General features: G+C 46.6%; 1 protein-coding gene across 1 annotated transcript in view; it reads right to left on the minus strand.

The window, feature by feature from the left end:
- Positions 1-1,611: 1,611 nt before the first annotated feature.
- The window catches only part of akap7 (A-kinase anchoring protein 7), a 30,874-nt gene continuing 17,654 nt past the window's right edge, over positions 1,612-14,831 (minus strand). The window contains exon 10 of the mRNA XM_076048384.1: positions 1,612-4,332. Coding sequence (XP_075904499.1) covers positions 4,103-4,332 — 230 coding nt within the window. The 3' untranslated portion in view covers positions 1,612-4,102. The remainder of the gene's footprint in view (positions 4,333-14,831) is intronic.

Genomic DNA, 14,831 nt, shown 5'->3' on the forward strand with positions numbered 1-14,831 from the left:
CTTTGCTTGTAGATGTGCGAGGAAGACAAATGAGCGGTCCCTTCACTGATGAAGGTCATGCATAAAAAGCAGGATGAGCAAGGAGTCTGGATTTGCCAGTGAGTGTCGCAGGTGTTAAATTAGCCTAAGTTGATGGATTGGTGCGAGCGTTACTGGCTGTTGCACTTCTTGCTCCAAGCAACGACACACTAGCTGCGTCTTCCATTAAAGTGTTTCGCAAAATGAAAACAATACTTCTAAAATATTGACAAAGTACACTCGCGATGTGCAGGTGTTTCCCCTGAATGGTGTGAAGCGCATAAACCGTAATTCTCGTAAAATCTCGTCCTGCGAGAATTTTCGTAATTCTCACGGGACATAATTCTCGTAAAAAAATCTTGCCATTTTCTATTCTAGCCATTTTCACTTGAAGTGAACTGGTCACGTACGCCACGTCTGCTGACATGTAAATTTGAAAAAAGTGTTTCTGTGAAACTTCGATCGATGTGTCTGAAAAACCACCTCATGAGGGCGTAAACACCTTTTAGCCATATTTGAGAGGTTTTTCCAAGTTTAGGTGTTTCCATTACCAGGTTTTTATTGCAATATTTAGCACCTTGTGCACCATTTGGTTATTGGAATTTGCTATATAAATAAAATTTGATTGATTGATTGATTGATATGTAGGTTTTGTACAAATCTAGGAGGGATGGAAACTCAGCTAATGCTGACTATTTTTTTTCCCCAAATGGCAAATGGCTAATCGGCCAATCACAGAGCAGCAGCTCAGCAACTTGCTGCGGATCAATGTGAGCGTCAGAACTGGGGAGAAAGTGGATTGAAGTTATTTGTGGTTCAGTTTCTTAAGTTATGCCAATGACCCTCCTGAAAATTTCCTATTGCAAGACTCTTTGCATTGCGTTCTCAGAGGGTGGGGGTGAATGCATCCTGCAGTGAACCATCAAACAAAGTGCTCATCGATTGTGTGCGTTCAAACGCACTGAAATCAAGACCACGACAACAACACGACAACAACAGAGGGACGTTGGGGTTTTTTTTTTTGTTAGTCTCATGTCTTGTTTTATTGTTGAAAGATGGCAGGACAGTGTGTACAACACGTCGAAGAGGGTGGGAAAAAAAACACACACACACAAGAAAAGACAGCGCAGTCGGGCCCATTAGGACACAAAGACAAACCAGATGGAACAAAAAAAAAAAACCCAAGACAAACAGGTGCAGATGTTCAAACACACACGCAGCTCTGAGGTTTTCATGACGGAGAGATAAGAAAATTCTCTGGGGGGAGGACGAACGATCAAACACCCGGCGCACAAACACACACACACACACACACACACACACACACATACAGGGAATCACACATAGACAGACGACAGGCCGACAGGACAAGTTGTGTCTTAAAGGGGGATTTAAGGAGATTAAGGATCCGGTGCCACAAAATGAAAAACGACCAACCAACAAACAAACAAACAAAAAAAGAAACCCTCTAAACTGATGAAAAGTCCAGCGGTAGACACAAGTCGTAGTGTTCAGTTTTCTCGAGAGGGAAAGTAAAAACGGATTCTCTCTGGATATCTCAGCGTAGTTTTACACAAGGAACAAGGTTTGCGAGAGACAAACCCGTTTCACCCAGCGCAAGACTTTGACATTTCACTCCTCAGCCCGCAGTTGACATTTCAGAGACTCTTGGAAAAGAAGAAAGAAATTGAAACTAAAATGTGCCTTTCCAGAAGCATAACAGCCACAGATTCGACTTATCCGTTCTCAGCTTAAGTAAATACAGGAAAAAAAGACACATATTTCAGATTCGTGACTGAAGGCCACTTTGAAAGCAGGCGACTTGATGTGACGGCATCTTCACACTCCTGTGCCACTTAAAAAAAAAAAGCAAAAAAAATGTGAAGCCAAAGGCTGAGAAACCAAACCAACTCGTGTTTTTTTGTGCTTTTTCTTTCGCTCTTTAATGCAAACTGAAAGCTTTTCTCTTGTTCTCTTCATCTCCCATGTTAAACTCTGTCTGTCCGACAGGGAAAGTTTTTCTGCTGCGTGAGCAAAGCATTGTGAATAAAATATTAAAAGGATACAATAGTCTTTTTCACGTCAGTTCAATCGTAACTTTCATAGCAAAGTTACGAAAAAAAATGTAAATCAAAAGTAGGAGACAGATGTAAAGAAAAAAAAAAAATCTGTTTTGCTGTTTCTCATCGTATTTCATCGCCAGCATAGAGTCAAGTTTAGATAACGAGTTTCAAGTTAAAGTGGACTACCGTCGGTCTTCACCCGTTGAGTAGATTTGTAGCGCTGACACAAAGTGTGCAATCCCACATGCGCTGTGCAAGCATAAAACATAAATAGAAAAAAAAACATTTCTTTTCACTTTGTTTGAGTTGTGCCACAATTTACGTAACAATGTCAGTTTGAAGGCGACCCTCGCGAGAATCATCCGTGTTTGAATGTTTGGAAATCACACAATATGGTCAACGTCACGTTATTTGGATTTGTCCCATACATTTTAATGCTCTGTGCCAACGTGGCAGCCCGGTGTGGTTGGAGACCCTCTGGGAAGCACCGGCAATTAACTTTCAAACTGATATAAATTGTGACACAATTCCCACATTGCTTTAAAAAAAAAAAAAAAATTACAAATAAATAAAGATGCAATAAAATTGTGTGTCTGATAGCATCTTGTAATGTGAAAATGAGGTAACTTAATTTTTTTTAATTTGCATTAAAATTTTTTAATTAAATTTAAATTCAACAAATTCCATTTTGCTTATCGTTTTCAATTGCTCATCACTCTCAGTCAAATGTGCGTCACAGTCTTAAGGCCTTTACACACCAGATGCCCGCTGACTTGAAGGCACCAAGATGGAAAATGCTTTGATTTGAACTCTCCTCACTGGTTGCAACATGAGTTTCAATAGGAAAGTTTTGCTTTCAGGGTTTTTTTCAATGCTAAACGTTGTCTGAAAAGACAGATTGGTGACTAGATAATCAGCCGAACTACGGCTAGTAGTTGTGGTTGTTGCTGCATGTGTACATATACAGGTAACTTTCCTGTACATGCTCAATTGTTTAATTCAGTTGGAAAGACATTTTAATAAGTGAATCATTTGCACAATAAAAACATGCATTAGGTGTGTAAAGGCTCTTAATTTTAGACTCTAATCTGTGTGTTAAATTCACACTAGCTGGCATCATTCGTTCCCGGTAGTTCAGAGATTCTCGATAAATTTAGCTTTGACTAATCTGATTGATTGTCTCAGTGCTGCCTCCGCAGGACAGACTCGGTCAATACAACGGCACCATTTCTATTACAATCTTCGAGGTGATAGTGACAAAATGCTATTTGACATCTCGCCCAAAGTAATTCCCAACTGACTGCTGCTTATTTCCTGCCTCAACGTGCTTCGAACCAAGATTGGATCCAGAGAAAGTGAGAATTGGAAAAACTGAAGTGACGTCTACAAATTGCATTTTCACTCTTCGGTGCTAAATAATCTGCCACAGCATTGCCTTGCTTGGTCTTTACATACGAAAATAACTTTACTTACATAAATAACTGATTGGTCGGATCCATAGACAAACTGCCTTCGGCTGAAACAGGAAAGCGTTTGGTGAGAATAATTCTGACACTGATGCTTTCTATAAAACATGATTTATCTTGTACTAAAGGGCAGTTTTTTTTTTTTTCTGGAACGCAGTGTGTAATGTACTGAGGTGTGCCTTGCATCTTTTCTGGGGCGAGGTTGCGGGGTAGTTATAGTAGTAGTGATACGCTACCACAGACGTACAGCTGAGTTGCAACCGCTGCTAGACGTAAGACACTATAGATAGGTAGTTGATAGATTTGGCCAGCTGACGGTCAGCCAGCGCTTTGACTCGAGCTACATTATCTGTTTTTTTTTTGTAACTAGTCCCCGCGTCGGACTGGCTGGCTTCACTGAGACGGCCCCGCTCGGCAAACTGGGCGGACGGGGTTCGCTGGTTTCGGGTTGTGCCTGTGTGGGACGCCTCCGCCGACTGTGTCCTCGCCCGGCGGATGTTTTCTGGGGGCGGCCGGGTTATCTTCCGTCTCTATCTGCGCGTCACTCGGTCTGCGTCACTTCTTGCAGTCCGTGGGCGAGTTGGCCGTAGTGTCCGTCTTTGTCTCCGCTTGCTCGGCGTTTCCCGGAGGCTGCGCCACCGCCGCCACCGCCGCATTGGGCCCGCCGCCATTCTGAAGTGTTTCCTGCTTGTATTGCTGCAAGGCCCGGCTGACAGCATCCTCCACCAATCGCCTGCTGACTCTCAGTAGCTCCGCCTCGTCGGGTTCGGACCGGCGACGTCCACCTGAGGGAATGACAAGACAGAAAATGATGTTTACATTTAAAGGTTAAGTATGTAACATTTGGAGATTTTCAGTTAGAAACAGGGACATCAAGTGGTTACATTATAGCAGTGTTTCTCAAAGTAGGTGGCGCATCTGGGGGGGGCGCGAAACACCGGGCGGGAGGGAGACGGGGAGCCCGTGGGAACTAATGTTTTCACGTCGGAACTTTTTCCACGGCGGAACAATTATGCATGGCATGAAAAATTTTCTTCCTCCAAGGTGGGCCGTGTCAGAGAAAGTTTGAGAACCACTGCCCTAATGCCATGCAAGTCTATGGGGTCAAAAGTCAACTTTGTCCTAGAGACATGGGGCCACTTGCAGGTTCATCGGGATCCCTCAAGACACAACCACGTCAAATTTGGGGCTTCTTGCCCATGAGGAACCCTGAAACCCTAACCCTAATTCCAGCTAACCCTAACCCTAACCCTAATTCCAGCCTTATCGCTAACCCTAATGCCATGCAAGTCTATGGGGTCAAAAGTCAACTTTGTCCGAGAGACATGGGGCCACTTGCAGGTTCATCGGGATCCCTCAAGACACAACCACGTCAAATTTGGGGCTTCTTGTCCATGAGGAACCCTGAAACCCTAACCCTAATTCCAGCTAACCCTAACCCTAACCCTAATTCCAGCCTTATCGCTAACCCTAATGCCATGCAAGTCTATGGGGTCAAAAGTCAACTTTGTCCGAAAGACATGGGGCCACTTGCAGGTTCATCGGGATCCCTCAAGACACAACCACGTCAAATTTGGGGCTTCTTGCCCATGAGGAACCCTGAAACCCTAACCCTAATTCCAGCTAACCCTAACCCTAACCCTAATTCCAGCCTTATCGCTAACCCTAATGCCATGCAAGTCTATGGGGTCAAAAGTCAACTTTGTCCGAGAGACATGGGGCCACTTGCAGGTTCATCGGGATCCCTCAAGACACAACCACGTCAAATTTGTGGCTTCTTGTCCATGAGGAACCCTGAAACCCTAACCCTAATTCCAGCTAATCCTAACCCTAACCCTAATTCCAGCCTTATCGCTAACCCTAATGCCATGCAAGTCTATGGGGTCAAAAGTCAACTTTGTCCTAGAGACATGGGGCCACTTGCAGGTTCATCGGGATCCCTCAAGACACAACCACGTCAAATTTGGGGCTTCTTGCCCATGAGGAACCCTGAAACCCTAACCCTAATTCCAGCTAACCCTAACCCTAACCCTAATTCCAGCCTTATCGCTAACCCTAATGCCATGCAAGTCTATGGGGTCAAAAGTCAACTTTGTCCTAGAGACATGGGGCCACTTGCAGGTTCATCGGGATCCCTCAAGACACAACCACGTCAAATTTGGGGCTTCTTGCCCATGAGGAACCCTGAAACCCTAACCCTAATTCCAGCTAACCCTAAACCTAACCCTAATTCCAGCCTTATCGCTAACCCTAATGCCATGCAAGTCTATGGGGTCAAAAGTCAACTTTGTCCGAGAGACATGGGGCCACCTGCAGGTTCATCGGGATCCCTCAAGACACAACCACGTCAAATTTGTGGCTTCTTGTCCATGAGGAACCCTGAAACCCTAACCCTAATTCCAGCTAACCCTAACCCTAACCCTAATTCCAGCCTTATCGCTAACCCTAATGCCATGCAAGTCTATGGGGTCAAAAGTCAACTTTGTCCTAGAGACATGGGGCCACTTGCAGGTTCATCGGGATCCCTCAAGACACAACCACGTCAAATTTGGGGCTTCTTGCCCATGAGGAACCCTGAAACCCTAACCCTAATTCCAGCTAACCCTAACCCTAACCCTAATTCCAGCCTTATCGCTAACCCTAATGCCATGCAAGTCTATGGGGTCAAAAGTCAACTTTGTCCGAGAGACATGGGGCCACTTGCAGGTTCATCGGGATCCCTCAAGACACAACCACGTCAAATTTGGGGCTTCTTGTCCATGAGGAACCCTGAAACCCTAACCCTAATTCCAGCTAACCCTAACCTTAACCCTAATTCCAGCCTTATCGCTAACCCTAATGCCATGCAAGTCTATGGGGTCAAAAGTCAACTTTGTCCTAGAGACATGGGGCCACTTGCAGGTTCATCGGGATCCCTCAAGACACAACCACGTCAAATTTGGGGCTTCTTGCCCATGAGGAACCCTGAAACTCTAACCCTAATTCCAGCTAACCCTAACCCTGACCCTAATTCCAGCCTTATCGCTAACCCAAGCGTTGGGACACGTCGCCCTAGCTTGACATTTGTCGACATGCTGTCAAAGGCGATGCACTCTCCGAACGCATCAGCATGTCACTTTTTATTTTCAATGTCAAGATGCTGCTAGTTCTGTAACAAAGCATCATATCCCCCCCCCCCCGTAGTTTAATAATCTCAATAGCACACACACGACAGCAAGCAAGCCAGAAACATAACTCAATATCCTCGTCTAAATCATCACCGCTTGGTTGTGCGGCAACAAGCCGCAAACAGAAAACACACACAGAGACATTAAAGTTAATGGCTCGCCATCGCTGGAACATGACGTCGCCACTTTTTTAAAGTTCACATTTTGTTTTTGTGTGGGTTTTTTTCTTCTTTCTCCTGTGCAGTAATAGGCTAAATATTACTGAGTGACTATAAGAGTGGATTTATGTGCTCCTCACTGAGAGACTGACAGCAGACGAGATCAACAGCCCACTGTCCAATCACATCAGCAGTATATCAATGTGTTTTCCTCCTTGCGGAGCGACTGGAAAAGAAATACACACATGCAGATCCTGCTGATGGGTTTCTGCTCTTGCTAGGGCGGGGGAGCCAAAAAAAATACTGGTTGGGAGGAGGTCAATAATTCACGCAGGGAAATCGGGTGGCCAGAGTGATAGAAAATCAGTCAGCCGCTCACCCGCAAAGGATCCGCTAACAGGGAGGTTAATAGAGCGCTTCTAAAACACACTAAGAGGCCAGGGGGTGTTTCATGATCCCGCTGTCCAATCCTTAACCCGGCACATCTGAACTCAGACTGGTGCTCGGCTGTAGAGTTCTTTCCTTGGATGAAACCTCTTGGATGCGCCCACACTTGGATATCGGACCAAACTCGTGCCGTCTGAGAATAAAAATCATCCCTCATCTATTCACGTTGTGGCGCCAGCCTGTTTTTGCCAACGCTCTGAAATGTTTCGGACCAAACGTTTCGCCTTGTTGTGCGACTCACTCAGGCTGAATTGTTGTTGTTTTTCGGAAGGTTCTGCGACTGCTGCTGCTGCTGAGGTTTCATTTGATTAACTGTGGCCTGTCCATCACTTTGAGTGACTCATCCCTCTGACCTCTGTTTTTGGCTCCTCGCAATCCACTTTTGCCCCCTCCCTCCTCTGGGGCTGCTGCAGTTTTTATTCCACATCTTTATTTTTCTCCTCACAATCAGCCAACGCTGAAAAACAAGATTTTTTCCGGGAAGCTGGACTCATTAAAAGTGGGCTTCGTCCCCCTGGAACTTGTTGTTGTCTGGCCGCGTTGGCCATTTTAGGTTAATCCCTTCCTCTCGCAAGCAACATTTACACGCGCCATCATTAACGCTGCCTGGATGAAGAATTTAATATTTGTCTTTCACATGAAATATTAACTTAGTGATAGTGTTTTCCACTCCCTGCCCGACGAGGAGTCAATATTGAGATGGCTGAAAGCCGGGGTGTCTGCCCGCTGTTGCGCTAGCGGTTTTTGATTGGCACCTGCATCAAGATCAGGTGACCTTTCCAGACACTTGGGGTGGAGGACATGGTGACAGGCCTTGAGGGAATTCTTGTGCAGTGCACTGGACAAGTTAGTGCCGATATTGCATGCGAATAAGGTGAAAACGTTCTGGGTTCAGGATGGAAACTGAACAATCTTGATTTGATAATAGATCCAAATATTATGGCGGCCTTTCAGTATGTCCACCCTTCATCATGATCATGATCACCTTGTGTGAAGAACAATTTCCTGCTATGATACAGACTGGCTGAATTGTGCACTATGATTATTTTTACCTCATAGGAATAAATACTGGCTTTATAATCAAAGCAGCTCCACAGAGAGCAGCTTTGTTCCAATAGCACGAGTGTCGGAGACGCTCCGATAAGGGATGGAGGCACAGCTGTGCGTGTGTGTGTGATTTATGTTGTGTTTGCACATCAGACGCGGATCGCTGGGGAAGGTTACCGCAGCATCTCACTCGGCGCAATAAAACATTGGAAATGTGAGAAAGGCAAATATTAGCGGGTCGCACACGTGAAGTCGGAGCTCTCGGGGCATTGCTAAAAACATTTTCTTATCCCGGCGGGTATAAAAGTGTTTCTCTGTACAAGGCAATTTCTCTACTTAAAATGGCTCTAACCTCGGCAAACGACTTCATGTCCAGCCTCCAGACAGACAGGGACCGACCGGTTCCACTCAGATCATTTACATTAACTGGATTTGATCCGATGAGCCACTAGGGACGCCTGCAAACGGGGAAACATGACATTACCGGTTCCAAGAAGCCGATGGCGGGTGACGACATCTTGTCCAGCGACGCTTCGGATTCGGATTAATTGTACAATACTGGCTCACGGCAAGTCATCATAAATTTACGGCCCTCAGAATATTTGTGACCCCTGCGCCATTTTTTGCTCAATTTGAAGTCTCTCCCTGATTTGTGCAGAAAGGAAAAAGCACCTGATACAGAGTTGGTTTTCGGGACCCAAGTTTGCAAAACAATAGATAACCGCCGGCGTCAGTTTAATTTGCTTTACCCCGAAGTCATCAGAGACAAAAAGCTCCACGGTGACGCACGGAGGGTTAAGAAAATAAAGATGGCACTCTTGATTTTTTTTTTTCTCTTGAAAGCCTCTTTGTCTTCTAAGACGGTGGAAAAGACTACCCGGGGCGGGACTCCAGTGACTCTCCAATGATCGGGACCCCTGGGCAGATGGCTGCGACGCTTAAAAGAGGTCGCGGCTTCATTCTGAAGGATTACTACTGTCCATTCAAATCCAATAACTGTGAAAGTGCTCCGGCGGTCAGAGCCGCCAGGGCAGCTTTGAAACAAGCCGCGGCGAGCAAAAAAACCAAACAAGTTTGCGGCGTTTATCTCCGTTACGAAGGCGGGCGGGATTTACTCGACATGGCTCAAGTGACCTGATTCCGATTTTCTTTTGTTTTTTTCCTTTTCCTGTCACAGATCAGGTCGGTGGCACGATGGTGTGAGCTGGAGGGGAATGAATGAATCTGGATATTGTCTAACTGGAAACACTTTAAATAAAAATTCTTCACTCTTCCCAAGTGCCACAGAATCAAACGCACCCTGTTTGAGTAGATCCGACTTCCCTTCCCTCTGTTACAGAACATCCTCCCCTCTCCATCACCTGTTCGGTTTTCCCAGTCCAACCAATCTCAACGTGTCGGTGAAACACACTCGAGCCTCGACTCACTCTTCAACTCCTTTCCCCCGCTAGTTTCTCTCTTTATCCAACTCTCATTGTTGCCATGGCGACGAGGTTGAGCGCCGGGCAGGTACTTTAACTTTTCACAACATCACAGAAGAGTTTTTTCCTATTTTTTTTCCGAATCTGGAACACTTCACTCAACCATGTCTTCAAGTGCCTCGGTCTCTCACACCCGCCAGTCTTTTCCCTCCTGGCTCTGTCTGTGAGCACTTTGTGTTTTGCCTCTTTCAGCAGCATCTCCTCCTCATTTTTATTGACTGTAGCATCCTGAGATGGATCTTTTCTTTTCTTGTAAAAATACTTTTGGTGCTGCCGAGTCATTTCTACTGTCGGATGAGGCGGGAGGAAAACGAAACCCAGTCAAAGAAACGCTGGGGTTGGAACCTCTGGGCGGCCCTTTGAGCGGGAGCCGAAAAGCCATTTAGTGAAATCTGGTTTAAGCTGTAGTGGCAGCGCGATTATCATGGATACCGCTGCTGTCTGCTGTCCAGCGCAGACATTCTGCCGGATTGTGTTTACGCTGACTTGGATATTATTTGCACAGAGGCTGGCCGAGCACTCGTCTAACTTTGCGAGGCCGATGGCAACGCTGACACACCAAACAGGGAATGTAAACGTGGGTTAAGTCCTCCTTTGCAAGCTCGCAGCGAGCGTCTGTTCGCAGAGAGTCTCTAGCTGGATAAATTGGATTTTCATTAAGGCTCATTAGCAGTGGCCGGGTCCAGATGACGGCGCTGTAATGGTGCACGCCAAGTTACGACTTAGCCAAGCTAGCACATAGCCAAGCTATAGCCTAATGGCACGAGGAACAAATGAGTTCCTCAGCCTCTCTTTGGTGCATCTCAGTGAGAGAAGTCTGGAGCTCCCTGAGCTTCTTTGGTGGGAGAAGACCGAGTGCAGGGGGTGGCTCTGATTGGACAGCATTGCCCTGATCTTCGAGAGTGTCCAGGACATAACAGCCCCAGTGTAAATGCAGATATCAGATATGGGTCTACTTTTAGAAATATCTCTGATATCGATGTTCCTAGCATCTGTATCCCTCCAAGAGTTCAGTTGATATTACGAAATTAAATTGAGCGACCACAACATTCTAATGGATTCAACAGACAACAACGTCTGCCTCGACCTCCAGTACCACAGAAAAACTTCACCTTATATGTCCCTGTAACCGTCCGCCTCCTAAATCTCCCACACCGGGCAGCTCTGCTCTGTGTAATAAAACCATTGCCGCTCAGTTTACGGAGGCTGTCGGCCTGCTCTGTCTCAAGTGACACAAACTGCTGCTGCGTTTGCTCCCAGAACCGCTGCTCTTCTTCCCATTTCCTTGCCGCGCACGAACCTTCAAACCAGACTGAAACGTCATCGCTCTCTAGTCAGTTTAACTCCGACAGCCTTATTTTTTCCCACCCCTGAATAACCAGAAGATTCAACTCCTCTCATTCATCCCCGGAGGCCTGCTGCGGCTGTTCACTGTCTCTTCTTCCGTCTCTTTAAACTCACTATTTTTTTTTCCCTCCCCTGAATATGGAAAAAACATTGTGTTCGGCTACATATTCTTTGTTGACACAAGGCCTTCACACCTACATTTAGTCTCCAAAGGACCAACCGACAACCCCGTCAGCTGCTTAAATTTAACTGCCGGCTGAAGCGTGGAGCCGATCACGTTCACATACAGGCCCGAAAATCGGCGGCAGTGGCAAATTTCTTCTTGCGTTATTTGAAGACTGCGATTTGCTCAAGAGAAAGAAGAGGAGCCGCAGCAGTCGACGGGCCTCTGGGGCAGGAAATGAATTTTGGTAGTCTTGGCTGGAGGGCTGTGATGAAGCAGGATAAAAAAAAAATAAATAGATAAATTAAACAGACAGAACAACGGACAGACGCAGCAGGAGGAGAAAGAAGAGGAGAACAGAAGGAGCAGGACTGCGGAATAACGAGTGTGGAGCCTGGAGGAGGAACAAACGCGGGAGTGGGCGCATCGGGTGAGGGAGGGAGGGAATAACGGGAAAAGAAACAGGAGGGAGGGAGCAGATGAGGAGGAGATGGAGATCCCTCACGGCTAATTAAGCCAGCAGTTTCATTGTCTTCATTAAATGTGCCGTCGACAGTTTGTTCGAATACAGCAAAGTAGCCGCGGACCGCTCCTCGTACAACTTTATTTACACTTCCGTTTAAAGACATCTCCCAGAGAGAGAAAGAGAGAGAGAGAGAGAGAAAGAGAGAGAGAGAGAGTGTGAGATTTGTGGCTGATAAAATTCCTTCAATCAGGAGCTACGGTGGGACCATCAAAGCCCGATTTTTCTCGAGTGGCGCCACGAGGCTCAGGGCAACACATGATGCTGCTGGTGTGCTGACCGGCACAAACAAAGGGAATGATGACAATGCTACTCCCCCCCCCTCCCCGCAATTCATCAAAAATACAGCTTGCAAAGTCACACACACAAAAGTCAGCGCCAGTCGACTGCTGCCAAAAAGGGAAGTAAGTGTGAGATGATTCTCGTGTTTCTAAACCCAAGCGAAGGCCAACTGGAATAACATTAGTGCGATTCTAGCGTTGGGTGAGAGATCTTTTGATCTCAAGCCACTTGGTTAGTAAGGTAAAGGTTAAAAAAGTTAGAATTGAATTCAGGGTTCAACTCCCTGTTCAGTCCAAAAGTCATAAAAGAGAAATGTAAAGCTGACTCGGATTTTTCCACTTGGAACAACAAAAAACAAAACAAAACTTAATTCCGCTGCTGCTCCTCTGCGTCGGGAACCGACTCGCTGGGGACGAACGCACTCGGCTGGCAGTCGGAATCGTCTTTGTTTTTTTCCTGCTCTGTGACCCTGAATGTGCCCCGGCTTGCAGTCAGCCGTCAAACTTCTCCCCCCGTCGAGACCAAACGTGGACCTTTCAGGACTGCGGCGAGGCCTCTGAAAGTCCGCGCGAGTTCTCGGGAAGAAGAGCGATGAGCCTTGTAACGCAGATGAAAGAGGAATTAGCATAGAGGGAGGGAGGGAAGCTGCAGAGGACTCGGCAGAGGGGACTGAATAGGAGGAGGGGAAAAAAAAGGGATGAATTAAGCAGTGCGGCGTGCGTCTCTCACTCCCTCCCTCCTCCCTCACATGTGGTCTCTGCCTCCTCCGCCATGACGCCCCCCTCCCCTCCTTCTTTTTCCTCTCTCTTTGTGCCTTCAAACGCACGTGGACAGGAGAGAGAAAGCGTGGCGTAAACCTCTTCAGGGCTTTTATTGCACAGCTGCGCAAACCTTGACGCCCGTGAAAAGCGAACAGCGACACAGTAGCCAGGAAATCGAGGCTTTATGGCGACCGCCTGGAAAGCCGGCAGAAATCTGTCACCGTGTTTGACCTACAGTCAGTAGGAGAGCGGAGGGAACGTCATCAGGATATGGACGGGTTCGATTAGGAGCCTGACTGATGACTGGATGATGGTGTATTTCAGGGGCAACACTTGATTGCTTGCGAACAGCGACCAATCACACACATCCTTGCATCACTGGTTGCTATATTTAGTGAAAGGTTAAGTGTGTAATATTTGGAGATTTTGAAGAAGAAACAGCCGCATCAAGTGGTTCCATTTTAGATTGCAGCGTCTGTCACTCTTCCTTCCCCTCCCCGAGCTCGCCAGTGAGCTACGGTGGCCTTCTTCTTCGTTGATTTATTTGAAGATGCGAGCAGTCAGGTGACCTGGATTGTCCACACCAGGCTTCCTTAGAAATGTGGTGGTGCAAGATGGCAACTAACTGGGGGCAAGACCCTTGCTCTATGTCTCGTCTTACATATATGGACTTCCTCGTGTCCTGGGAATTCACTGAACAGCTGCAGAGGCATAATATACTTTTTCAATAATTTTTAGAAGACATTAGCAATTAGAAATTTTCCATTATATGGGACCTTTAAATTTTGCTCCAGAATGCAATTTCTGTTCTTTGAAGACCTAATACCATTCGTTCGACTAGTGTTTTGTTTGGATGCAGGCGGCTCCTTGAAATTGAGTGTGAAATTGTTGTGGCAGCCGCGAGTCAAAGTGACATGTGTCTCGGCTTGAGCCGCGCCAGAGCGAATACATGCAAAAACGTCTCTGAGACGTACGGCGGTGCCGACGGTGGCGATTCGTCTCGTAAATGGCGCTCTGTAAGTGGCACAATCAGGGGAAGAGGGAAATATAAGCGGAGATCATGGCTCACACTGGCATAAAGCAATATTGGGAGGAAATGTTTTTAGAGGCCCAGTGTGGCTGGCAGTAAGAAAACACATTTCAAACCATGTTCAAGCTGATCCGTGTTATTGCTGTCCCACTTGATCTCACATCACGGCTGTCATGTCGGCTTTAAAACAGGCTGCTGTCAAGAGTGTGTCACCTCTGATTTATGATGCCAGTATAATAGCTTATTATCAGAGAGGAAAAACATAACAGAGGAGCTCATCCAACTAAAAAACAAACAAAACAAAACAAAACAAAACAAAAAAATCACATCTGTTTTTTAATTCAGTTCGTCCCAGTCAGGTCCTTTGAACGTTACATGCTGGGCCTTTTAAAACCGCCGTCACTAAAAAACAAGAACAAAATAACGTCAACATCTCAGAGCAATTTACCAAGCGTGCCGTCTGAGCAGCTTTTTATGAAACGGGACCGTGGCGCTAAATCTCTGGTAAGTGGCTGCGGCTGACATTTGTGTAGTTTGTGTAGTTTGTGCGTACACCGCACTGGCAGCGGGTTTTGAGAGCGCCGAGCAACACAGTGGGACACCTTGTCACACTGGTCCTTGGGTTGGAGACACGCACGTGCCCGTGCACGTCTTGCTGTGCTCACGAGGGCGACTGCCACCGCATCACAGGGGTAGCATCTGACCTACACACTCGTTCTTACTCCCTCCCTCTCTCTCTCTCACGCACACACACGCTGACACTCCCATTCCACCTCCTCTATTCTCTTTTCCTCTACTCTCTCTCCTCCATCCCCCTTTCCTCAGCTCTATCTCTCCATTCTCCCCTCTCCTCTACTGTCGGAGGCCATTTCCACCCT

The sequence above is a fragment of the Nelusetta ayraudi genome, unplaced genomic scaffold (assembly GCF_046127955.1).
Source record: "Nelusetta ayraudi isolate G7.1 ecotype Tasmania unplaced genomic scaffold, CSIRO-AGI_Nayr_v1 ptg000100l, whole genome shotgun sequence".
Classification (NCBI taxonomy): domain Eukaryota; kingdom Metazoa; phylum Chordata; class Actinopteri; order Tetraodontiformes; family Monacanthidae; genus Nelusetta; species Nelusetta ayraudi.